The sequence below is a fragment of the Annulohypoxylon truncatum genome (assembly GCF_022578515.1).
Source record: "Annulohypoxylon truncatum strain CBS 140777 unplaced genomic scaffold F4807scaffold_3, whole genome shotgun sequence".
Taxonomy (NCBI): Eukaryota; Fungi; Ascomycota; class Sordariomycetes; order Xylariales; family Hypoxylaceae; genus Annulohypoxylon; species Annulohypoxylon truncatum.
In genome coordinates, this window is record NW_025953789.1 from 544,979 (window position 1) to 568,134 (window position 23,156).

General features: G+C 46.7%; 9 protein-coding genes across 9 annotated transcripts; 7 read left to right on the plus strand and 2 right to left on the minus strand.

Annotated features, from left to right (window-relative positions):
• Positions 1–5,548: 5,548 nt before the first annotated feature.
• On the plus strand, positions 5,549–7,056 carry F4807DRAFT_408952 (uncharacterized protein). Its single transcript, XM_047996486.1, has 2 exons — positions 5,549–6,175; positions 6,235–7,056. The coding sequence occupies exons 1-2, from the start codon at positions 6,047–6,049 to the stop codon at positions 6,550–6,552; spliced, it is 447 nt and encodes a 148-aa protein (XP_047858274.1). The 5' UTR covers positions 5,549–6,046; the 3' UTR covers positions 6,553–7,056.
• Positions 7,035–8,012, minus strand: F4807DRAFT_408953 (DUF218 domain-containing protein). The gene has a single exon (XM_047996487.1). It carries the CDS (start codon positions 7,835–7,837, stop codon positions 7,151–7,153), a length of 687 nt encoding a protein of 228 aa, XP_047858275.1. The 5' UTR covers positions 7,838–8,012; the 3' UTR covers positions 7,035–7,150.
• A 131-nt stretch (positions 8,013–8,143) lies between these two features.
• On the plus strand, positions 8,144–10,555 carry F4807DRAFT_408954 (ferric reductase like transmembrane component-domain-containing protein). Its single transcript, XM_047996488.1, has one exon. The coding sequence runs from the start codon at positions 8,211–8,213 to the stop codon at positions 10,149–10,151; it is 1,941 nt and encodes a 646-aa protein (XP_047858276.1). The 5' UTR covers positions 8,144–8,210; the 3' UTR covers positions 10,152–10,555.
• Positions 10,556–10,876: 321 nt separating this feature from the next.
• On the plus strand, positions 10,877–12,390 carry F4807DRAFT_408955 (uncharacterized protein). The gene has a single exon (XM_047996489.1). The coding sequence runs from the start codon at positions 11,344–11,346 to the stop codon at positions 11,647–11,649; it is 306 nt and encodes a 101-aa protein (XP_047858277.1). The 5' UTR covers positions 10,877–11,343; the 3' UTR covers positions 11,650–12,390.
• Positions 11,736–12,696, plus strand: F4807DRAFT_198938 (uncharacterized protein). Its single transcript, XM_047993787.1, has one exon. It carries the CDS (start codon positions 11,957–11,959, stop codon positions 12,629–12,631), a length of 675 nt encoding a protein of 224 aa, XP_047858278.1. The 5' UTR covers positions 11,736–11,956; the 3' UTR covers positions 12,632–12,696.
• F4807DRAFT_408957 (uncharacterized protein) lies at positions 12,369–13,464 on the plus strand. Its single transcript, XM_047996490.1, has one exon. It carries the CDS (start codon positions 12,900–12,902, stop codon positions 13,299–13,301), a length of 402 nt encoding a protein of 133 aa, XP_047858279.1. The 5' UTR covers positions 12,369–12,899; the 3' UTR covers positions 13,302–13,464.
• A 2,143-nt stretch (positions 13,465–15,607) lies between these two features.
• F4807DRAFT_198966 (uncharacterized protein) lies at positions 15,608–17,514 on the plus strand. Its single transcript, XM_047993788.1, has 2 exons — positions 15,608–16,349; positions 16,410–17,514. Exons 1-2 carry the CDS (start codon positions 15,964–15,966, stop codon positions 17,263–17,265), a joined length of 1,242 nt encoding a protein of 413 aa, XP_047858280.1. The 5' UTR covers positions 15,608–15,963; the 3' UTR covers positions 17,266–17,514.
• A 2,035-nt stretch (positions 17,515–19,549) lies between these two features.
• On the minus strand, positions 19,550–20,546 carry F4807DRAFT_198970 (uncharacterized protein). The gene has a single exon (XM_047993789.1). It carries the CDS (start codon positions 20,393–20,395, stop codon positions 19,799–19,801), a length of 597 nt encoding a protein of 198 aa, XP_047858281.1. The 5' UTR covers positions 20,396–20,546; the 3' UTR covers positions 19,550–19,798.
• A 976-nt stretch (positions 20,547–21,522) lies between these two features.
• Positions 21,523–23,003, plus strand: F4807DRAFT_198974 (uncharacterized protein). Its single transcript, XM_047993790.1, has one exon. It carries the CDS (start codon positions 21,939–21,941, stop codon positions 22,890–22,892), a length of 954 nt encoding a protein of 317 aa, XP_047858282.1. The 5' UTR covers positions 21,523–21,938; the 3' UTR covers positions 22,893–23,003.
• The last annotated feature ends 153 nt before the right edge of the window (positions 23,004–23,156 follow it).

Consider the following 23,156-nt stretch of genomic DNA (forward strand, 5'->3'; position numbering starts at 1 on the left):
AGTATTGGCATTAATCCGTGCTTCTCATAGGAGTACAGACAATTGCACGCAAGGTCGATAAAATGGCGAAATCGGACCCAAGCTGCATTCCCTTGCTTGCGATTTGCTCGAGTACTCTGGATCTCGCTGCGGATTTGATGCGGCTTTCTCGAACGGCACTGGCTGCGACTTAGCTGGATGCGCGGAAGTCGATTAGTCGTTTGAGGCGGTCAAAAGAAAAAAATAAAAGTGGCCATTGTTTCCCAGACCAAATACAAATCAGTTGCCCCTTCCTTCCAGTCTAAGCCAGGGCGGCCAGCGCCAACTTAGCTCAACTTTGTTGCTTCTTGCCCGTTCACCTTTGGTGCTTTGGGGACCGAATGGCGACATTTTAGACCGATAACCACCCGAAATCTTCTTAACCGGGGCCCACCACGGCTATCGGGCGACGATAACTTGGGAATAGTCTGGTGGAGTCTGGGGTAATGCACCTGTAAGGTTAAAATAGAGGGCCATCTCCCGGTACCTGGAGGCCACCTGAGCAGTATTCGGACGCCGTGCCCCGTCCATAACGTAATCTGTCCCTCCTTGCTTCCTTTTTCATATAAACATCACGAATATCAACTCAATTCAAACAGCGCTTGAGTTCGTCTTGTATAATGGAATTGGTCTTGTCCCACAAATAATCACGGATCGGCAGCAAGTACATAGTGTCCGCTTTACTGTACTATACTGTGTTCTTAGGTAAACGGTTGATTGGATTGTACAACTCTGTCATGGACTCCGACAGCCGCCAGCCCCTTGTGGCGTAGATCTCTTTTCGACTAACAACTCCCAATGAATCTGACGAGATTATCGATTTCGCCATTTTCTTGCAATCTTCCGTCGTTCGCGCAATAAGACATATATTACTCCGGAGGATTCGTCACGCAATTAAACAATCTCGCATCATATCTCTTATTCCAAATCCCTCCAGCTCTATATCTGAGTGCATGGGTACTTAGGTACTTTTTGTTATCTGATCCGTTTTCCGAGCACGCAATTAATTATGCGATGTGGCTCTTTAATTCAATGGATTATTTAACCCCTTTTTCGTCACATCAAATGCCACAACTCCTTATTGGACACTGTAACTTCGTCATACAAGGCTACCGCTTTCCAACCATCGCGCATTTGACAATTCAACAGATCACTTGATATCATTTGGCCTTGAATGAGAACTCGGTCGCGTTTATGATAACATAAAGCCTCCTAAATTAGAAGTTAGCCGTGGTTTCAACAGACCATGTAATAGAATATTGATTAGTTCTTTCATTCAGTGAAGATTTCTATGGCGATATCAACAAATTATCTGCGAGGTTATTAAGGATATTCAGTATCGTCTTACAATTAAAATGATTGCTTGGTAGCAAAGGAGATACGAACAAGCTGTTCAATGCTCGGTGTGTCATTTGTTAGACACTGAAGTAAACTAGACACCTCCCTAACCTAAGTCATTAGTCTGTTACTATCATAATCAATGATAAGTATGGAGTGCTGTCTACTTATCACAACTAGTTCTCTAACTTCCTCGATCAAATTCTCTGGAATACAAATATTTCAGCTATTTAAACCATCAAAGAAATTTCACAGCCATGGTGTTTCGTTTAAACCCCCAAGACCTTGCATATTATCGTTGCATTTCATTTATTAGAGGTCATGGAGGAATAAATAGCTCACGCCTTCCTTTAGTAAGTCATTTGATGTGCTAAATGAGCATGATATCTGGGCCGGTAGAGTCAGGAGTGCCTCCCGAGTACCCTCATTCCCATAGAAAAGTCAGATACCTCATGGACGGCTGTTATTTCATCTATCAGTGGAGGAATCTTCGGGGATACATTCATATTGGATTCTTACAAGGCGTAATATTTGCAGTTGCCTTAGGTTCACAGGGGCGGTCATAAACGGTTATTCAGACGAAGAGTCCTTCGTCGACGCCGAGATAACATTCTTGAGCATACGAGGTAATAAGTATAGGACCAACTTATACGAGATGCTCCAAAATGCCACCCATGCTTTATAAATTCCAAAAAAGCTAGGGTACCTACAAATACCTCGCGTACCAATGTGCTTTGTAGCCTTGCAGAAAGATGTAGAAACAAGCGTGAGCAATCAGATTTTGGAAAAATGACTTGAAAGATTAGCATGAGAAGTATAGACTATACCCATAATGCTAAGTTTTTAGAAATTAAACTATTGCTATGGCTACACTACCACAATAAGCTTTACAAGAAGCTCACAAGCCTCGAAAGTCTCACCAATAACCAATATCATCTCATCGGAGCATATATGAAAGGATTGGGAAGAATGTTAGGACATTCTAGAGACGTATTCTTATATAGCGCTATGTGCCTTTTCTTTCTCAAGGGCAGGAGAATGAAGTGTAGTGGCAATGTATCCTATATTCTATATATTTGCGATAGCAGTGAAACTACTGGTGAGCAAAACATTAAATTTCTACGACCAACTAGAGATATGTATCTTTCGCGATCAAATAGTATAACGGCAGTTCTCAAGATACACTGTGACTTCCTCACAACTTCAGACCACTCGAAAGTCTTCTCAAAGACGACGGCAACCTCTCAGGATAAATGTAGGAGCGAACACCTTATCAACCGTTGGGCTTCAAGTGGGTACCTAATTAGCACTTGAATTGGCGGTTGCCTAAAAGCAGGGATTAGGAGGCAAGATACACTCAAGCATCCAAGAAGCTCAGTTGAAGGCATTGCTGGCAGATATGGTACAATGCAAAATAGAGACAACCCCATATATTATTCATGCTCCGTATGCTGGGTCAGGTGGCCACCATGTCATGTGAAACTGTCTTTTGCTTTATAGTCCCTGGCTGTAAACAACTGCCAGCTAAAGGAATATGGCATGATTTTCCATATTGTGTGGATCCAATCGAATCTGTGCCGTAGCAGACCAGCCTTACCAAGCACTTTTATAGCCTATGGAATATGGACACGATATTATCTTCAAGAGCATTAAGTTATAGAATCTGCCTGGCTAGCGCTAATGTATTCATTGTGAAGACCATGTTGCTCCGACCGACGACCCTGCAATGCTGAGTGGAAGTAAAACTCTTCGCAATCCGCGAAACTGGGTGCATACCTAAGCAGGTTTCCATATTCATCTCGAGACCACTTGACTTATGTAGTGACGTGGAGTTTACTAAGTGGTGTCCTAGGTAGTAGGCAAGTTGAAAGTAGGTAGGATTCTGTGCGAGCGTGATCTCTGGGGTGTCTAGATGGTGAGCTTGGTTGCATGTCTACCCTTGTTCACTCTACCTATGAAATACGATATAGTTTCTCAAAGGATAGGCCTTTCCACTAACTGATGAAGACGATGAAGATGGGGATAATATCCGCAAGTGGTAATTCTTCGCCAAGTCTTGCCATTTTTAGATCCCAGATTACGATTTTCTATAGTCCAGTCCTCGGTGATACTAGGTCTTGTTTTGAGAAATAAAGTATTAAAGTAACATTTTCGTAGCCAGTTTTGATTCTTAATTAGCTAGAAAGTATGGATAGTATAGATTGGGGCTTTTCAGAGTTCTTCTGGGTTATTGATATGTGTGTTTGGCAAAGGTTTGAGTAATGGAAATTTGGTAAAAATATAATAAATCGGGTGGGACTTATTAGTAAAGAAGGGAAAATGTATTTTTTATCATTCTCTCTTTTCCAAAAGGGGGGTTATTTGAAAGCTACCTAGGTATATTAGTGATTATGGGGGCATCGTTAGCCCCTGCTCTTACTTACGTCTCTCACAAATATGTCAATCACTTCGTACATAGGTAATCGTTGTGTTTTCATCTTCACATGGCCAGCTAAACTTGTTCAGCTATCACCCACAAAGCAAGCAGTTCTGGTGTTTCTTGCATTAAAAATATGGATTGAACAATCCAGACTTGAGTGTGGACTTAGTCCTTAAGAAATACTGTCTATAGATTACCTCCCTTCCAGTATCATAATTCTACAAGACCCCTAAATCAATCATTCCCTATTGTCCAGGTAAGTTACCTTTGCAAAGGGGGTTACCTATGTCTCATGTTATCACGATTTAGAATAAATTATTCTAATTTTGCAATGATAATTAACCATCCCTTTGACTAGGAACTGTCCTCAACTAGGGATTCATAGGCAGTAAATACAACTTTACACCACCTGGTGGACCAGACCCAACATATGTACCTACAGAACATGGATGGTACATGATTTTACACCTATTTTGCCTCTTAATCCCTATCAAGGGACAGCTGTCAGTTAAGGGGGACATAATACCCAATATATCTACCCAATCACTATACCCACACAGCACCCTTTCGAAAACCAGTCTGATCACTGTGAAAGTGTCTTGTGGACTCATGGGTATGTAGTCGCGCTTGGAGCGTTATCCTCATACGGCCTATAATGCTACTATAAAAGCCTAAGCAATTAAGTCTATGACTAGCATGCCGCATCCAACCCACTCATCTACTAAAACATTTCGCAAGATTGTGGTGTATACGGAAATGGTAGATATTACAGATTAGCGTTGTATACCTAACTTCATAGAGAACGCGGAGGTTCTTCCAGTATTTGTATTAAAATGAAGGATCGGTTCGTGATGAATCTGCACAATATCAAACACACGGAACTCAGTTTTTATGGCTAGAGTTGTATGCAAAGATATTCCTTGGCACCGCACCTGATTTCAAAGCAAGTTCACCTTATACCTGTGGAATTGATCTCAGATACGTCAATTTATCTGGAAAGCGTGGACTGGCGAAGAATGATTGCACGCCTGCGGCGTATCGGTTGAGAAAAACAAAAGGCCCTTTCTACCTATCTTCGCTCGAAAGTACCTAGGGATTCATGGGCTTAGTCGAGTATAGAATTTTTTGGTATTGGATTTTGCCGTGCTGCAGTCCTGCCGAATCCCTCCACCCGTTCCATTGGATGTATGTCTCTTGCCAAAATGCTTTGCCACGTCATTCTGAGTTTAGCGAAGCTGTCGATAGCCGAGGCAAAATTGTCTACCAGCAATCACCCTCGTGCTGTGCCTTACGCAACTCGAAATAGTCTCCAAGCCTTACTTCAGCCTTCTCTGAACGATTCGTTCCACGGTTCCGCGGCTCTTGTTGTTCATGGCGGTGTAGCGTTTACTAATATTCATAGCGGAGTTAAATTCGGCGCGGATAGTCGAAGGCACAGACGCAGGGCACTTTTGCTGTCGATCTCAAATTGGTAACTGGTTTGCTGACTTGGCGAATGCACCTTGATAGCCTACCAGCTGAAATTGCAATGTGTTTGTCAACGCCTCAATTAGAATATCAGTAAAATCAATATTTTCATATTCGGATCGACCGCCGCAAAATATTGTTGCGTAGAGTCGATTAGTGATGGGTTGTCTACCTAAGTACCTAGGTAGGTAGGTACCTGTGCTTATGTGGAAAGTTACTATTTTGAAAGCATCATGGCATATCGCTGGCAAAATGTTCTAGGATGGCTCTGAGTATGGGTGGCCCAGAGAAAAGAACACCGGCACTGCCGCATTATGGTTTTCATGTACTAAGTTGTTCGATCCCTTTCAACATTCGTTGGATAAAAATATCCACTTCGGCATCTCTCCGCCTGCTTGGCTCCCAATCATTGCCTTGCACAATCTGGGGCAACTGGGTCGGCTAACCAACGGATCCTCTCAAATCGCCATGGTTCTGTCTGGTAATTGCCCATTTAGGAAGACCCTTGTCAACTCAACATCGTAGAGCACTAAGAACGACAAAGCCTATGAGCCGCAATACTGTAGTGCGACCCCTAATGCAACGACCACACTTCATGAGATCGGCATGGGGGATAAGGCGCTCTCTAACCCACATTGTCCTCTATATAAGAGCTGCCGGACTCTCCCTTCACTGAACTTAGAATTCTCTCCTCATCATCACCACTATCTGTCATCTAATAATCACTTCTCTACCAAACATTCCAATTTCCAGATCTCGACCAATCTTCGGTATCATATCAACAACATATAACAATTAGCAACCATGTTCGCCAACGTTATCACCATTGTTGTTTCGGCCCTCACTGCCACCGCAGTGGCCACTGACGCCGTCGCCCCTCGCGAGACCTACGGAAACTGGCCTGGCAACCACTTTGTAGAGGAGTGCACAGATGTGAGTTCTCCAGACCTACTCTAACACATTCTCGTTTCCTCTTGCTAACAACTTTCCAGACGAGTTGCATCGCTAAGTTTAGCGTTAACGGCGCTAAGGGCTACTACAGGGACGCTCCGGGGTTCGCCGTGAACTGCCAGTCGGCCCAGAACAAGTTCGATTGGGCCCCTTGCGAGTTCGTTGGCGCTAAGACGCAAGGCTCTAGTATCAATTCGGTGTGGACGAAGGGTTCTAGCGACGACAAGATCAAGCTCTCCGTGACCCACTCCTGGGACAGCGCCTCTGGCCCGCGCTTCAACGCCACCGGCACTGTCGAGTTCAAGAAGGGAGAGACCTCGTTCAACATGCCTGTTGTCAGAGTCGATGCTGCGATGTAAACTGGTGTGGTGACAGGATCGGGGACGCGAAGGATGGAGAAGGGAGATGGGGGGCGATTTGCATTCTAACACGCTTAGCGTGTCTATTATTTTTTAGATAATGGGGTTAATAGTGTTAGTTGCAAATGAAAGAGTAGTTGAGGGAGCATTGCTGGCTTCTGACCTTCGTGACAATTCTGTGACAATTCTGTTTGCTACGTCTAATCCACTGCACCTACGTTGATCAGTTGATAGCCGTAAGCAACCTTTCTGGCCTGGTGCTTATACTACGTTGAATATTTCGGTCTTTCGCATTAAGTGTGTAGGTGTTGATACATTGAAATGCGGGTTGGATGATGCGTTTGTTCGGGCAAAGTAGGTATGTGGGGTCGTAACGCCGATGGCAAGGCCATATTGATATTTTAGACTTGAAAATTACTCCTACCCAGGGGATAATGCTGGTTGTACCATACGTATCGCGAAGACTGTTTTGTGAATTGGTGATGTTATCTGTTAAATGTTTTAGCTTCTATTACTTGCATAGGCTTCAATAGTGAAGAGATTGATGTGGCCAAATGGCTAATAGGGTCGTATTAATCAACTAGGTAGTATATATCATTCAAGGGAGATGAGTGTTATAACCAGCACGTATAAGTCTTTGACCTGCTTCCCAGACATCATCGGGGATATCTTGAGGAATCTGGAAGCCCTTCAGCGGATATTCCCGTATACGGATCAAGTCGCCGACGGCAATGTTGATAACTAGATCTTCCGGATTGTTCTTATCTGGATATTCACTCCATTTGAACTGAGGCGACGTGACGGTGATTTTTGTGTTAGAATCTGGCCATTGCTTCTTGAAGGTCGCATATGTCCGTCTTTCCATATATGGTTTCTGAACAAGCAAGAAAGACTTCAGATGGAGGCCCTTTTCTTGGAGTAGCGCGTACGTGAAGCGAATGTTCTCGCCGGTGTTCGTTGAGAAAGGCTCTACAAGGAGCTTGTCCTCAGGAACACCCATCTTCAGCGCTATATCAGCGAAGACTTCGGCCTCTGGTTTATCATAACGGCCTTGTGTGAGCCTCCCAACTCCACCGGCAAATATGAGATAATGACCGTAACCATCAAGAAAGAGCTGAGCAGCGCGCTCTGCCACGCGTGGATCAAGGCTACACAGACAGAAGACAGCGTCTACGTCATTGTCGAGTGGCATGTGTAATTGGTGGTAGTTGTATAGTATTTCCCCATCTCTTGAAGCGCTAAATACATCTTGTAACCCATCATTTTTCGGGATATTTGTGGCCATGACTAGGGTAGAGCAGACTACCTAGATAATACCTAGGTAGTTTCTGGATTTTCATAACGACGAGATTAATTAGTCTTAATTTAAAAGCGCAATTACTTGCTTATTAGCGGGATTGCAACATTCAAGTCACGATGTTTCAGGGGAAGTCATGACGGACCCCACCACCCCACCAAGAGAGGTAGACGACCAGAACGGCTAGCCACGTGCCAGGCTGGACAAACCCCCACGTGCCCGATGTCGGGTTTTTGTCGGGTGATTTAAACAGCTGCAGCCTGCAGCATCAGCTTGGAGTTTATCAATCTGATAAGATCTTCTGTAACTCGTCTCCCCCTGTCAACTCCAATCTTCCTCCGTCATCACCTAGTCTCGAGGAATGATGCTCGTCGACGGTGTTGACAGAGACTGGGCCCTCGAGATATTCAGGGAAAGCCTAAGGACATCTCGTTCTTCGCTTGATAATGATATTTCTATTTTATCTGGCGGTATCCCAGGCCGAAAGATCCCGACCGATCCCGAAAGTCTTCAATACCTGCGAGAACTAATTACTTCCATCCTCGACGGCCGCACCATCGTCTTCGCCTACAACATCGTTCTGCTTGCCATACTTATATCATTTGCTTTATTTCATCTCCGCGAAAGGATAAGAGAGAAATCTAGATGGAGAATAATTGAGCAAGACTCAGCTGCAGCTTCAGAAAACCCGAGGAAGACATCCGATGGCTCCGAGATCGTGAACGAGAGCGAGGCCGAATCTTCTTCCAGTAGCACTCTAGAGGGTTCCCTATCATCGCACATCTTACTTAAAGTAGCTGATGAAGATGTCGAGAGACAACCTCTCCTTCGAACCCAGCGAAAGTCGCATCTAGGGAATTCAAGGATTCATTGGTTGAACGGCCTGAGGTCTCTGTTACTATACCAGCCCCGACCGGTCCCAATAATCAATCGGACTTTACCATCAAATGGAACTTCTCTCTCCGTCTTAGCCTTCCTCGGCCTCAACGTCTTTTATCATTTCTATAAACTTCCCCTAGAACTAAGATTCTTCTTTGCTTTTGCCGATCGAGCTGGTATTATATTTATCGTCAATCTCCCTCTTCTTTACCTTCTTGCTGCCAAGAATCAGCCACTTAAATTGCTCACTGGGCATTCATATGAAGCTCTCAACATCTACCATCGCCGCGTCGGCGAACTACTATGCTTTGAAGCATTTGTACATTTCGCAGGCATGCTCGTCTGGAGAATCTGGCTTTCGCCTTCTTGGCTAGCGACCGATAGTTTTTATAGCTACATCACACACCCACTGATCCTACTTGGTATTGGCGCGTTTATATCCTATGAATTGCTATATTTTACATCGCTCGGAAGTTTTCGAGAGAGATGGTACGAGATTTTCCTAGCCTCTCATGTCGTATTGCAAATCGCAGCGCTGGCGTTCCTCTGGCTACACTTCCACACAAGCCGACCATACGTGTTTGCTTCGTTGGTTATTTTCCTTGTGGATAGACTTTTTTGGCGCCTGTGGATGAAATCCGACACTTTCACTGCGGATGTTACGATTTTAGATGATGAACAAACCCTCCTTCTATCCGCGGATTGGCATATCCCTTCATCTAGAAGCCGGACGTGTCGAGGCCCCTTTCGGCAGAGCATTCGTCACGGCTGGAAACCGGCCGATCATGTTTTTATTTCGGTCCCCGTGCTCGGCCGTAGTCACTCACTGCAAGCTCACCCGTTCACTATTGCATCCGCCGCCCCCGTGGCCGATTATGAACGCTCGTCGAATCACGCTTGGTTAGGCTTGCTCATTCGAGTACAATCTGGTTTCACATCTGGTCTTCTAGATTATGCTCGCATGAATTCGAGAGTGGCCGTCCGTTTAGATGGTCCGTATGGATCTCAGGATCCCCTCAATATGCTAAGATCGTGTGAAAACGCAGTCCTCATCGCCGGTGGATCTGGGATTGCAGTCGTTTTCCCCATGGCATGGAGCCTGGCCACAAGTCACCATGGAAAGAGACAGCTTCATCTTATTTGGGTGATACACTCACAAGCTCAACGCTCATGGATACCGGAAGAGAGGATCACTGAATTGCGGAGCTTCGGGGTACACATAACCATCCCTGAACCAACGAGTGAGGCCGGCAGACCAGACATCCCCGGCCACATCGCCGATTTGGTTGCTACTTCAGAGGGGAGGGTAGGTTTTGTGATTTCAGGACCCGATGGTCTGAACAGAACCTCACGGAATGCTTGCGCGGAGGCGGTCAAGTCGGGAGCTGACATTCAACTTCGAGTTGAGAAATTTGGCTGGTAAGGGACCGGATAGGCGTTTTGTGTTTTTGGATATCATGAAGAATGCATTATGACGGTTACGTACCTTACTTCCCAAGTAAGTAGGTACCAGGATAAGGATACAATATGCAAGGTTTGGCACAGAGTCCAGCCTAGAGGATAAGATATGAGTCGCTTATAGAGGATGACGCTAAAGAATTCTGCGTAGAATAGACGCCCAAAGGAGGGTTATGATATTAACAAGGTATAAATACTATTAGACATTTAGTATGGATATTTTCAATATTCTCACCACAGCCCAAGCCCCGCCAATCATTACCGCTTACTTCATATGTCTATCCTCCTCAGCCTCGTCACCGCATGGTGGATAACACCTTTCATTTATCACTTGAGGTGACGGCGGAGCTTGTCTTACATGTCGAGAGCTAAAATACAATTATAAGAGCGATTAAAAGCCCAACTTCCGTGTAATCCGGAAGTTTTTACAATTTCAACCTTCCTCTGGTGGCATAGACCCTAAAATGGCGGAGACAGCACCTCCCCCCTTAGAGAGTGGAGCTAGAAATCGACTAACGACCTTCTTGTATCCAGAATACTCATAGCGGCCCAAAAGATAGGCATTGTCAAAAAACACGGAATCACAGATAGGATCGCCCATAAGTTCATTACAGTCTCAATGACGGACTCCTCGACGGAATCATCGGTAAACTTCTCAGGGGGTCCATTAGCTAACACTTCCACGGGTTTGGTAATAGTAGCCGATTCAATTATGGGTTCATGGTCGCGGCGAAGATGCAAAAAAGCGGACTATCAACAAGACGCGGAGACTCCGACTCTCGTGGGACAGTGATCCGCACAACGACCAATTGTATCTCGTCCTTGCTGCCTCAAACAATAATATGGGCACTGGTACAGAATCATTGTTTCCCTTTGCTAAGGGGACTTACTCATTAGGTCGAGAATTCCACGACCCAACCGAGAAACAGGCACTTATCAAGAGTTGGCTCGATCTCTGCCAAAAAGAACATGAAGCTACCTGCAGTGAGACCCATAATACGACTGAGGAACGCTTAAAATTTGTTAAAGAGACCTACTCCGGAGTTATCGGTGTGGTTGATATGCAGCTCAAGGCCTTGCCAGTTGAAAACGATATCCCGGCATGATACGTTGCCCTAAGCTATGACTGGGGAAGCGACCGAAAGAAACCTCCATACATGTCGACGCAAAAGACAGCAACGACACATATAGAGTACGGTGGTTTAAGTTACGCATGGGTTAAGTTACCAAAGACAATCCAGGATACTATCCTACTTGTCAGTAGACTCGGAGAGCGGTACCTGTGGACAGATTCGCTTTGGATTTTCCAAGACAATCCGATTGCATGGAATAACAACGCTAGCGCAATGCATTTTATATATGGGCATGCCTATTTCACTATATGTGCTGACGGCGATTCCGAGAGTGGGCTACGCGCTGCAGCGCCTCTGTTACGGACCATGCATCCGGTTTACGAAAGCTAAGAGAACAATAATGAGGGCACAAACATTATCGGGTACGCCCCTGGGAATTCGCATATTAGTCACGCGACCACTTGAGGTAGTCATCTATGACTCTGCCTTGAGCAAATGAGCCTGGACATTTCAGGAGCAAATTCTCTCTTGGCGATGTCTCATCTTCGCAGAAGGCCGGATATGTTTTTAGTGCCGCTTCGCTGGTATCTCAGAGGAAATTTAGACTAACAATAGAGGAACCGGATAGTCGCTGAATCGAACGAATTCCCCTTTGCAGTCACCGGAGGAGTTGAAATGTCGACCTATCTGGCTTTATATGAGATATGTGAGGTCGTATACGAGTCGCAGCTTAACTAGACCAAGTGATATCCTTTCTGCATTCGAGGGTATCACCTGGCTCTTCAAGGGGCATATGAACCATGAGCAATTTTTGTTTGGTTTGCCTACTTCATGCTTCGATCTTGCCTTTGTATGGACTCCAACAAAGTCGCTTATCCGTCGCAGAAAGCCGCGAATAGTACCTTCACCTAACAACAAGAGCTACGCACTTGTTACAAGAAGAGAATGTACATGTGAGGCTGAAGATGACTTCCTCAGTGGCGCTCAGTTTCCTAGTTGGGCGTGGTGTGGATGGATGGGCGACAATGGAGCAGGTGGACAAGTAATTTACCATGATAATATGCTTGAAGGATGTCTATTGAATATCCCTCAGTGGCTAGAACATCATACTTGGATCGAATGGCATATACGAGATGGCAAAGGCCATCTAAGGTCTCTAAGGCATAAGGTCACTCGGACTCGGGCTAGGGAGGTCTACAATGAAGACAAATGGAATGGCTACTCTGGGAGCGAAGACTGGAAACCGGTGCTTGAAGGAGCAACGGAGTTTTCAATCGCAAAGAGCACCGAATCCAACACCAACTGCCCAGCAAACTTTTCAGGGAGGAGTATACATCGATCATCCTCACCTATTGCCGCCAATGCTTCTTAAGGGTCATTTACGACTTCCGCGAAGTCAAACGGGGAGATCAAATACCGCGTAGGCAATGGAGGCTATCTTCGTCGTGGGTCAACGATGGAATCCAAGCAAAGCACAGAATATGAAGACACCCGTGCCCTAGTAAAACACGAGTTTCCACAAGAGAGAAAACTCAGCGCCATCATTCCAGATCACCCGTTTGGCATCATTAAGGAATCTCGGCCAACCTCTGATCAAGCTAGTAGAAGATGAGCGGAAGGACGTCCGTCCACTCCAATACATGCCAATCCTACAATTTTACACCTTCCTCACGGAACTGTACGTTACGATTCGCCGCCTGTCGAATACAAGGGATGCCGGTTCCCACAAACAATTATCGAGGTGCGACATCACCGACGACGCTGGAGATTGGTGTGGTTCTATCGAAGTACCCACTGAATGGATATCCGGAAGCGAGGATCAGCGATTCCATTTCATTGTAATATCTCACGCAAAAGCTCTCACTATGGAAAAAAATGCCTGGTTTAGACCTACTACATTCCGAAGGAGGGAGAGGAGTCGCAATGGGGTCTGTACTACATTTTGCTCTTGGAGAGGGATAATGAACGATGCTTATGGGAACGGGTTGCTCTTGGCAAGGTTTTTCGGACCGCTTTTGAAAAAGCAAGTTGGTCCGAGATAAAACTTGGATGATCCTGGTGGTTACCTACGTGGGTGTGAGACAGAAGTTAATAGATGAGGGCGCACGTATCCTATACTTAATATACTATTAAGAAGGGCGGCCAGTCTAGTGACAAGTCAGACCCATAGGTATGTATATTATCATTGAATATATTTAAATAAATACCTACCTAGGTACCTACCTGCTGGTAGTTTGTGTAACATTGGGTAAAGGGGTGTTGGGGCGTTAGAAAATATTGTCTATTTACACCGAGGCAAGGAACGAAGACAAGAACTAAAGTCATTTGAAGTAAAAGGACGTAAGAAGATATCAGAGATAGACATAGGCTGGCCTCACTCCCTCTTACGGGCGCTGTTATCTCTTACCTAGGTACCAACCTATTCAACCATTGCGATCACCAGTGTTCGACCCGCATCCCTGGGACGCTCTAATCAAGGTTTTCTTATATCCTGCATAAATAGACATAACATTTTGGTTTGATTATTATAAATCATGTTTTTTCGCCTTTATCTCTCGGGCTCATACGTTTTCTTATTCCCTACTTACGATACTCTTCGTCTTGCTTTGACGTGCCGATCTACATACCCCTATTGGAAAAGCGAGGTACGTTTCTAAGCTAGGCCTTTCTTTTCTTTTTCTTAGAAAGTTCATTCTCCTTCATTTTTAGTAGTGTAAGATTTGAGAATGGAAAAACGTAGGGCGAATCCCGACTCGACATCAACATACCTATATTACGAGGTTATGTTTCATGGATATACCTTAGTGGATCACCATGGGTTAGTGCAGCCATGGATACGCGTAGTTGATACGTAACTTGCAGATGTTGACGGTCATGTTCTGGCTATTACGCTGATTGCGTATCCCATGCTTACCTCCTACCCATCCGTGTGGCATCCATTATAGAAATCTAACCCGGATGAGTGTAGCACATGTACGACCCTTATTTTTGCAACCAACATCAAAATAAGCTTAAGGTTGCATATTGGATTAGTAAGATATGGACGTAAGGGGACCTCAGGGGACGTATAGGAACACCGATCGAGTAGTACAAACTAACGCTTCGTAACCTGCGAACTTTTTCCGATGAAGAATTGATGTTATAATCATCCCGTAAATTACATAAGTCTTAGTAAACCGAGCCAGGTAGATCCCGACAACGCCAACAATAGGTAGCGAAATGTCTGTCTTTGACAGCAATGTTTGTAAAGCAGAGAATGGTGTCCAACGAAGACTATTACCTTACAATTGCGGTCGTGTGCAGAAGCGAAGCCCCTAAAGCTTGCAGTATGCGATGGCCGTTGCTGATTAAATTCAGCAGCCTTGGAGGTCTTAGAGAGCTGAATGTAACCTTGAGGGTCACGTCGAATAGAACATCGTATAACGCATGAACAATCGGTATTCGGCCGAGAAGGATCCCAGCGGATTTCGGTACCCAAAGCGGATTTAATGCGATGAGGTCATGTCCACCGAATGTTTCATCTTAATCTATTTTTTTTCTACGCCTAGAAGCAATATAGTAACTTCGGCCGTGGATAATATGGGGCCCTCTTTGACGATTTCAGCTTATGACCATCAGCGGACCATCAGCGTATTTCCGGCAATCCCGAAATCCTCTTTTTTTATAGCCCGCACTAAGGATCTGACCATGACTTAGTATAGGTAGATAACGATTTCTCATCTCGAGAATTTTACCGAGGTCGTCTGCGGTCCGACCTTGCGTTAAGTAAGGGATGACAAAGGTCGACTTTGCAACTCGATAGGTATTCCCATCGTCTGCTTCCTATGCCTGGCTGATCCCTGTGTAGATTGCACGGGGACTTGCCAAAAGCAGGCTAGAAACCCATACTCGGACCGAACCTTCGGGTACAAGTAATAGCCCGCATCGTCATATTGGAGGCTGATATTGCTTGGCCGTAACAAAAGTCCCTTGGTCGTTTTAATTGCTTGCATTTCAGCTCCACCCGGGGCTATAAGATAAGCAAGTGAGGTCCAGGCCACGTCAACTTTGTGTCGGAACTATAGCCCTACTAATCCCACGGATTCGGAGCCGAAGATGCAAAACATGGCAGACGACGTCGTAAATACGTAAACCGTCCCCCTCGATCTAACGGCCAGAGGCTGACCGAAGGCCTGGGGTAAAGGTTTCAGGCGTTTCGTCTTTCGAATATACGAGGTCGCACGTGTTATTAGCCTACCAACCATTCATCTGCAGAGTTCGGTCAGACGTTTCCGCATTTGTGATGGCCCAAAGGAGATTACATGAACGCTAAGGATTCGAACATGCCAACGCATTGATATAGGTCGACTTTACTATAATAGTCGATGGAACAACGTTGATCCATCTGTCGAACACTAGTGCTCGAAGCCATGCTACCCAACCATCCCACGCCTCCCCAGTGCATATGTATCATGCCGCCTGCAGTGCTGTTACCAGAAATTCTCCTACAGCTCCAATGGATTCCCGTCTCCTGCAAGTTCCATCGTTACACAAAGTCTGCATGCGGGTAGGCCCATTGGCCCGGGAAAGCAGCTGCTGGTCCGGACGGGATCCCCTTTTCCAGGTTAAATCGGTGCGCCGAAGCCCCAAAACCGGTCTCCCGAGAGTCTAGAACCCCCGAACCAGTCGCCAAACTGAGTCTCGTGCCGCCCGCGAAAGATCGTCATGGGGAATTCTGCTCTGCCTCCGCCAGCACAGTTTAGAAAGTGCGTCGTCGTTGTTGCGCTTCTTTTTATCTACGCCTTCGCGGCGAACGCGCTGTTCGGCCTACTCTATCGGAATGGCTACTACGAGGCCCTGGTTCGTCTGCGCGATGAGGGGCCGCACCACCTTCCCGGCTCCTCCAATCCCATCCTCACGTTCTATACGGGAATCGGCTTTTTGGACAAGCTCCTGACGCTCGCGAGCGTCATGTTCGCCAACGTCACCGACGGAAATGCGCCCGAGCTATCCCTGTACGCCTTTCACTTTGGAGGACAGTATCTTGCCATACTTGTCATTATTGCCGTCGAAGGGTTAAGGAGTGGGAATCAATCGAACTCCTTTCGTTTGTAAGGGTCAATCTCAAGCAACTAATTAGTAGATGTGCACTGACAATTTTATTACGGTAGTTTTTCCATATGGGGATGCTTGATGCAAGCCACGAGCTATGGTGGCACCATGCCAATCTATGCCATGATTCACTTAATTACTTCACCGACCGCCCAGGAAGCCGGGCCGTTGCTCTTGGAAGCAACCTCGACCTCGAAATTATCGGAGCTCTGGGCGCTACCGCAGGCGTTCATGCTTGGCTATGTCATACCAGCAGTGCTGATGAGCGTCCCGCTATTTTCGAACACCGTCCATCAGTGGTTCGGCGGACTATGGCAAGGATCGCCCATTTTCAGCATGCTTATCGCGAAACTATTAGCACTCGGGTTCGCGACGAACCCACCGTCCCAGGATATCTCCGACACCAAAAAATTGTCCCGTCCGCGTCCAAAACAGCCCCTTACCAACAGCCCACAGCCTCCTGTCTCCTTAGCCAGGGGCCAAGAAAAGGCCCAGGAGAAGGACTTGCTTGCTAAGGCTTACCTGTTCGCATTCGTCTGGTGCGTCGTGTCTCAGCTCGTTCCGCTCCTACTGATTATGGCGGTCCACATTTATCCGACCGCATTTCCCTCCCGCTTGCGCGAGGCCTGGACTATTTTCAATGTATTCGTACCCCCGCCGTTCTGGTCAACCGAGCAGATGAAATCTATGGCGACCGGAATGCACGACTTTTTCCTATACGATCAATATGTCGGTTCGACAGCCGCTATCGTATGGACATTCGGACTATATCTCAACACCAGAACGACGCCCATCGGAATAGCAGATTGGGCTAAATTAGCATTTACAATCGCCGCGTTGAGCGTGCTCACAGGACCTGCCGGCGCGGCCGTGTGGCTGATGTGGGAAAGGGATCAGTTGCTACTATCCGTGTAGGAGATAACGGAATTAACGCATATACACTATAGAATTGTTTCTCCCAGCACTCTCGTGCCATCATGTACACTTTGCATATTTGTAGGTAAAGCTGCAAAATGGCTAACCATTCAGCTGAGCTAAAGCATATAAAATCAACATCTGCATATCACGACGTCGCTACGAACCATATACACGCGGGTTCGGGCTATATCACGAAAAATATACAAAATTACTTACTTAATCTTAATGTTTTATCAATAGACTACATAGAATTCCCTTGCAAGCCGCGGTGTATATCGACTTTGGGATCAATACCTACATCATGCACCCGCGCGTAAAAGAGTGAAGCGCGATGAAGCGAGGATGCGACGCGCCGCAAGCAGTTCGAGCTCCGAGCAATCGTCCATCTCAGGGTTGCCCGCAAAATTACGGTTTGTCTGCAGTGACGTCGGAATTAGCAATAAAAAGGCCAAAGCGTGTGAAGCTCTCTTCGGCTCTTTGCTGCCACCGGATCCATGTGCTTAACCTTATTCCCCCTTTCATCTAACCCCAACAGCGAAAAAAAAAGAGCCGAATACGCACACCGTCCGATGATCCGCAGATGTGCCATCTTTTTCGCGCTTCAGGACTTCGCCCCGTGCGATGTCGTCGCGTGGCGAGTGCCCGCAAGCATTGTTTCCCCAGAAAGGGGCCAGCTCCGCCGCGCCAGGCAGTGCTCCAAAGGCTACCAGGTCGAGGCCTGGAACCGCGCCGCATACACTATGCACGAGTGCCCCGGTGCTGACGCCCGAGACTCGGCCGAGTCTGCCGGTGGGCTTGCAAGCTTTGATTAGGTAAGTTGCTAGGAAGGATCGAGGAGGGCTCTGCGGCCGAGATGGAGCGGGTTTCGGGATGTTTGGCAATTCCGGCCGGCGGCGGATAGTGGACTTATGGAGAAGCTGCGCCGACACGATCGACAGAAGTTTGACGATTACAATATGCTTGCTTACTCAGCCTGGGTTTATTCGGAGAGGTTAGGTTTCGAGGGCTTTGACGTCTAGATTGTTTGTAGAGGGCTGCTCTTTAACGTTGTAGTCGTAAGACTGGCCCTGGCGCTCACAGGTTCTCGGTAGCCTCTTCCTAATGCTTCCCGGATAGCATCTCTAATCGAGTACAATATTGGCTTCGATTCCCTTGGTAATCTGCAGCGCGAACCATTTTTGCGGTCGAATAACGTGCGTGTTTACAACCAGCTCATCGCATTCTTGCCAAAACTTCAATCTAACAAGAGGGGTGACGAGATGTCCGTGGTGTATACTCGGACCTCCAATCTATTCCGGGTCAGGCAAGCGGAACTTGAAGAGACCTACTTCTTCACGTACCAATGATCCAAATGTAGGATGTGTCCGGCTGCCCCCAAAACATGCAAACCTGCGCATGGACCACGCTTAAACCACTCGAAGAGCCGAGGATGTTTGCTGGCGGAATAATGAAGTTTAATAAAAGTCCGGAAGAGTGCCTATCAGTTTGGTCGGAACCGATGACTCGCCTCTGTATTCGAGAATGGAGTTGCGACCGAGCCAGAACCCAGAAGCATGCTTAAGACGCATGTCGAGTCTGGGATGTAGGCTTGGACAAGGTAACCAGCACTCTAACTAATCGAGTATGCGCTACCTATGTGTATGGAGTCTCATACTGCGTATAAGCCGTTCATACTGCGATGTAAACTGCATTTCGAAATATACAAGTGTTTAATCCCCGGTCATTTCGTTTAGAAAGGTTAACTATGGTCCTGAGCCTAGCGATGATGACATGTTTCCTCTGGTGTCCGAGGTATGCAGAGGTAGACACAGGTGAGCTTGCCAAAGATGGCTTGGGACCGCGCGTTTTGTTCTAGGTGTTTATACTTGAGCTGCGGGATCGTGTACCTCGGGAAATTCGCCATTTGGTAAAATTCTTGGCTGTCGCCATAAGAATATAACAGAACATGTGACTCAAAAGCGAAACTGAGATCAAGAATGAGGTTGAGGCGGTACACCCCATATTTCAGGTGTTTAAAGACCTTAGATGTCATTAGCACGCAGAGTTTAACGGAGGAAGAAAATGGGGATGCAAGATTATGAACGAATCCTTAACATGTAAAAATTGCCTAGGAAATACGAAGTGAAAAGACATCGTGTGACATAGGGATATTAATGATGCTCCAGAATAGCAGAATTCGTAAGCATAGAGTGGCGAACGTGAGTTAGCGATATGTTAACCGTCAACATATAACAGTCAACGTCTTACTAGACGCATGGTTCCGGCTGGTGGCGAAGGTCACGGCTACTCGCTGCGAGTGATGAGACGAAGGGTCACTTCCGTACGTCACGCATGCCCGGACCCGAGATACGGGCGCATGTTGGTATTTACAACGTCGATTAGTTGGTACATAAGTTACACGTAATCCATTTCCTTCGCAGTCATACTCGTATATTCGGGATGCGCACTGATCAAGATACATCAGTACGATTTCGCATGGATTCCATGTGTCGAATCTGTCGATAATGCCGATCGTGATCGACTATCACGTCTAAACTCTGGAGGCGACGAGACTCATGTAAATCCCCCACAGTAGTCCCACAAAATTGAGGAAGACGATCCGTCGCTCCACCGGCACGCAACTAAAGCTGATGATCGATGCGAACGGCCAAATCTTGTATCCGGCAACAATGACGGGAATCGTCTCGGTTCTAACGTTGTATCTGATTTGGTCCATGGACTCTCTTTTCAGGATGCCCATGAGTATGAAGAATGCGACCGTATTCATAATGGCACCGAGTGTGATACAATCGATAAACCACTTTGTGAATGTGTTTCGCCAATTCAGCTTCGGCTTCTGTTCCAAGTCTCCTCGGACTCCCCCATCCTCGTCGCGTGCGGTCTGTTTTTCAACGTCCCCGACCGGCTCCTTTCGTTCGTAAGCGGGAAAGTTGCGCTCGAGCAATTGTTGCCACATATAGTTAGGAGGTGCTGTAATGAAGGTAACGGTGACAAATTGAAGGAATTTGGCGAAATCAAAAACGAACGGGCTACTGTCTCGGTAGGCTTCGAGGAATTGAGCGAGAATGTTGGATGCGCTGGACAGACCAGCGGCAGCCAACGTGGCTTTCATCATAGGGGAAGGCATTTTGATATAACCAGATATCGATTCCGACCACCCTGTTCAATCAGGTCGAAGACTGTAGAAGGATGAGATAGAAGATAGGAAACAAGAGAAAGACGAAAACGAGTGATGTCTTCTCATTGAAGAGCCGGATGAATTGAATTCGAATATTTTCGGAGGTTTAGGGACGTCGATCCAGAAAAAGACTTGGAGACTTGGAAACTTGGAAATATGTCCAGGTGGGTGTGGAATACGGGGGTGCGTTTCCAGATTATGGATTTATTATTAAAAGTGACAAGTCGGTAGAAGATCGTCGCCTTGTATTCTACAAATTGATTACTTGCATATCTTGATCGTAGGGTACTCGATGAATTGAGTCTTGAGAGAAATTTGAAGTTGAAAAGTCAAAGTCTCTACTCTCTCTGACGGTTTCGTCTGAACATTGATCGAATTTAACTTTCTTCAAAGACCCGAAAATAGAAAACGTCATTCTTAATTGTACATGTCATGCATAATTCTAATGTAGGTGATAGTGGATCGCGACTACCCCAGATTGATATTCCCGAGCCCCTAAATAAACGCTGATGTGGTTCCGCATATCAGCATATTCAGATGAGATTAGATATTGGATATGGAGATTTATTCGCTTATCGGGTGATGTATAAAATCGTTAAAGCCAGTGTGCACTTATCCTGCTTATCTAAGGTACTATGCGTCATAGCTATTTGTTTTTAGGCAATTTTGCGACTCCGAAGCATCCATCATTCAGGATCATCACTGAGTCATTGCAGAACTGCCCAACCAAAATTTCAACGTTGACTTAATATACCAATTTGCATAGGAAACAAAATGAGTTATTTATCAATATCATCTTCATATTTCTAGCCTAGTCGCAACCATCAATAAGCACACTGATATTGGAGGGACTAGATGCTGAGACCGAACAGTCAAGTGAGGGTCTAACAACTCCGTGGCGCTGTGACATCGTGACACCTTGCAACCGGGATCTCGTTCATCTGACAATTATTTTCGCTAGTCTTTCCTGGGTCTATCCAACGAGCTACCGAATGAGGCGGATCTGCCTTGTAGCTGATAGGCTGTGCAGCCAGTAATGTGCTACCATTCCGGCTTAGGCTCCTTAGCTTGGTAACGGGATCGAGTGACTCACCTGTTTCCGGACTTCTGCCCAATCGTCTTACACGCCTCAGCCCCGGGGTTATCGGGCAATGACATCGAACCCAACATTGGCCACCCAGCCTGCCAGCCCACGATGACTCTCTAACTTGCAAATCTGCAGCACTGCGGCCGTTGATGATTCATTTCCCATCGCTTTTACCGTTTTGATGCCAGCTACGCTTTATAAACTACCCTTCTCTTCTCTTGTCTTCGAGAAGAATCCCTTTAACTCCATCTTCACCGAGACCCTCTCACGCTACCATCCTAGGCGCCTTGCGCGTGGCCATCCTTTACGCCCTTGTATTCGCATGACAAAGCTTTTGCTTTACGTGTTCACAACTTCTGTATTACAATAACCTAATCTATTAGATTTCCTTATAAACCGCTCATCATGCCAACGGTGTCATCATCAGCAGCTGGTGCTAGTGCTAGCGAGCAATTACTTCTATCTAGTCCTGGTACGACCAGTATCGGACAAGGAGGTTGTCTGGATCAAGAATTGAGTTTTCGGCAAGGAGCCTTTAAGCACGGTCGGGCCCGCAAGCCTACTCGGGTCAGCAAAAGTCGCGCCCGACGCCGCAAACCTCTCCCATCACGTTCGGCATGGGGGTATGGTGACGAGGATGACCGCCGTTTGGCGGCCGATTCTTCCGTCGTACTACCTAGCGACCGCTGCACCAAGAAGCCTCGGCTCGAGCGCCAAGAAGCTTTTCGTGAGCCGAACACACAATTCTTTCATTCGGACGTAGTCGACGACGACGCAGAACTGTATAAGCTGGGTCTCCTGTACGACGACGAACACATGCGCGGCTCCCGTTTCAACTTGGACACTATTGTTCACTCGGAGCCCCTATACTCAATTCGCCCAGCAAAACGAGCGAGGAAGCACCGTCGGGACACCTCATATCTGCACCTGGACTTGTCTTTCGCCTCGCTAGGTTCGGATGCGGATCTTCAACACTATCTAGTTCCCGACCTGGCCTTACTTACTCCCCCTCCCGAAAACGCCCCACAGACTGACGGAGCCCATGAGCGTGGCATCACAACGGCCCGATCATACAGGGATGCGGCCTTATCGACCATTCCCGAGCTCCCGGAGAGCTCGGTCCACTCATTAGAAGCACTCATCGCGAAGAGAAATTGGTTCCCCGATTTGATTCCCGATATGGAGACAGACGAAGAAGAAGCAGAGAACGAAGATGGTCAGGACTGGGCAGTGCTAGAGGCTACGGATATTCTAAGCACTGCCGATATCGACACCGACGTTTTGACGGAAGAAGCCATGGACGCGGACGCGGCCTCGGCCACCGACGAAGCCTGGATTGTGTTGGGGGGCGGCTCGTAGCAGATCCGCATCGGAGACCCCCGAATGCCCTCGGGTCTCGACCGAAGATCGCAGCCTCGCCTGCGCGGATTGGCCCTCACTTACCCCAGCACATTCAGGCGTCGGCGTATTCGAGGCGGAAAGGCAGTTGTGTGCTCGTAGTCGGGAAACTGATTGCTTGAGCTCGTTGTCTTTGCGTTGAGGTGTGTTGTTATGGTTACTTAAGTACCTTCTACATACTTAATGTTGTACGTAATGTGTACACTTCTGAAGTCCCTGCGGGAC

Excerpts from the sequence above, each read along its gene's own strand:
- F4807DRAFT_408952 (XM_047996486.1), top strand. The coding sequence starts at position 6,047 with ATGTTCGCCAACGTTATCACCATTGTTGTTTCGGCCCTCACTGCCACC. Across the intron at positions 6,176-6,234 it reads TTGTAGAGGAGTGCACAGAT|ACGAGTTGCATCGCTAAGTT; the intron begins GTGAGTTCTCCA and ends ACAACTTTCCAG.
- F4807DRAFT_408955 (XM_047996489.1), top strand. The coding sequence starts at position 11,344 with ATGTCGACGCAAAAGACAGCAACGACACATATAGAGTACGGTGGTTTA.
- F4807DRAFT_198966 (XM_047993788.1), top strand. The coding sequence starts at position 15,964 with ATGGGGAATTCTGCTCTGCCTCCGCCAGCACAGTTTAGAAAGTGCGTC. Across the intron at positions 16,350-16,409 it reads CAATCGAACTCCTTTCGTTT|TTTTTCCATATGGGGATGCT; the intron begins GTAAGGGTCAAT and ends TTATTACGGTAG.
- F4807DRAFT_408957 (XM_047996490.1), top strand. The coding sequence starts at position 12,900 with ATGCCAATCCTACAATTTTACACCTTCCTCACGGAACTGTACGTTACG.
- F4807DRAFT_198974 (XM_047993790.1), top strand. The coding sequence starts at position 21,939 with ATGCCAACGGTGTCATCATCAGCAGCTGGTGCTAGTGCTAGCGAGCAA.
- F4807DRAFT_198970 (XM_047993789.1), bottom strand. The coding sequence starts at position 20,395 with ATGCCTTCCCCTATGATGAAAGCCACGTTGGCTGCCGCTGGTCTGTCC.
- F4807DRAFT_408954 (XM_047996488.1), top strand. The coding sequence starts at position 8,211 with ATGATGCTCGTCGACGGTGTTGACAGAGACTGGGCCCTCGAGATATTC.
- F4807DRAFT_408953 (XM_047996487.1), bottom strand. The coding sequence starts at position 7,837 with ATGGCCACAAATATCCCGAAAAATGATGGGTTACAAGATGTATTTAGC.
- F4807DRAFT_198938 (XM_047993787.1), top strand. The coding sequence starts at position 11,957 with ATGAGATATGTGAGGTCGTATACGAGTCGCAGCTTAACTAGACCAAGT.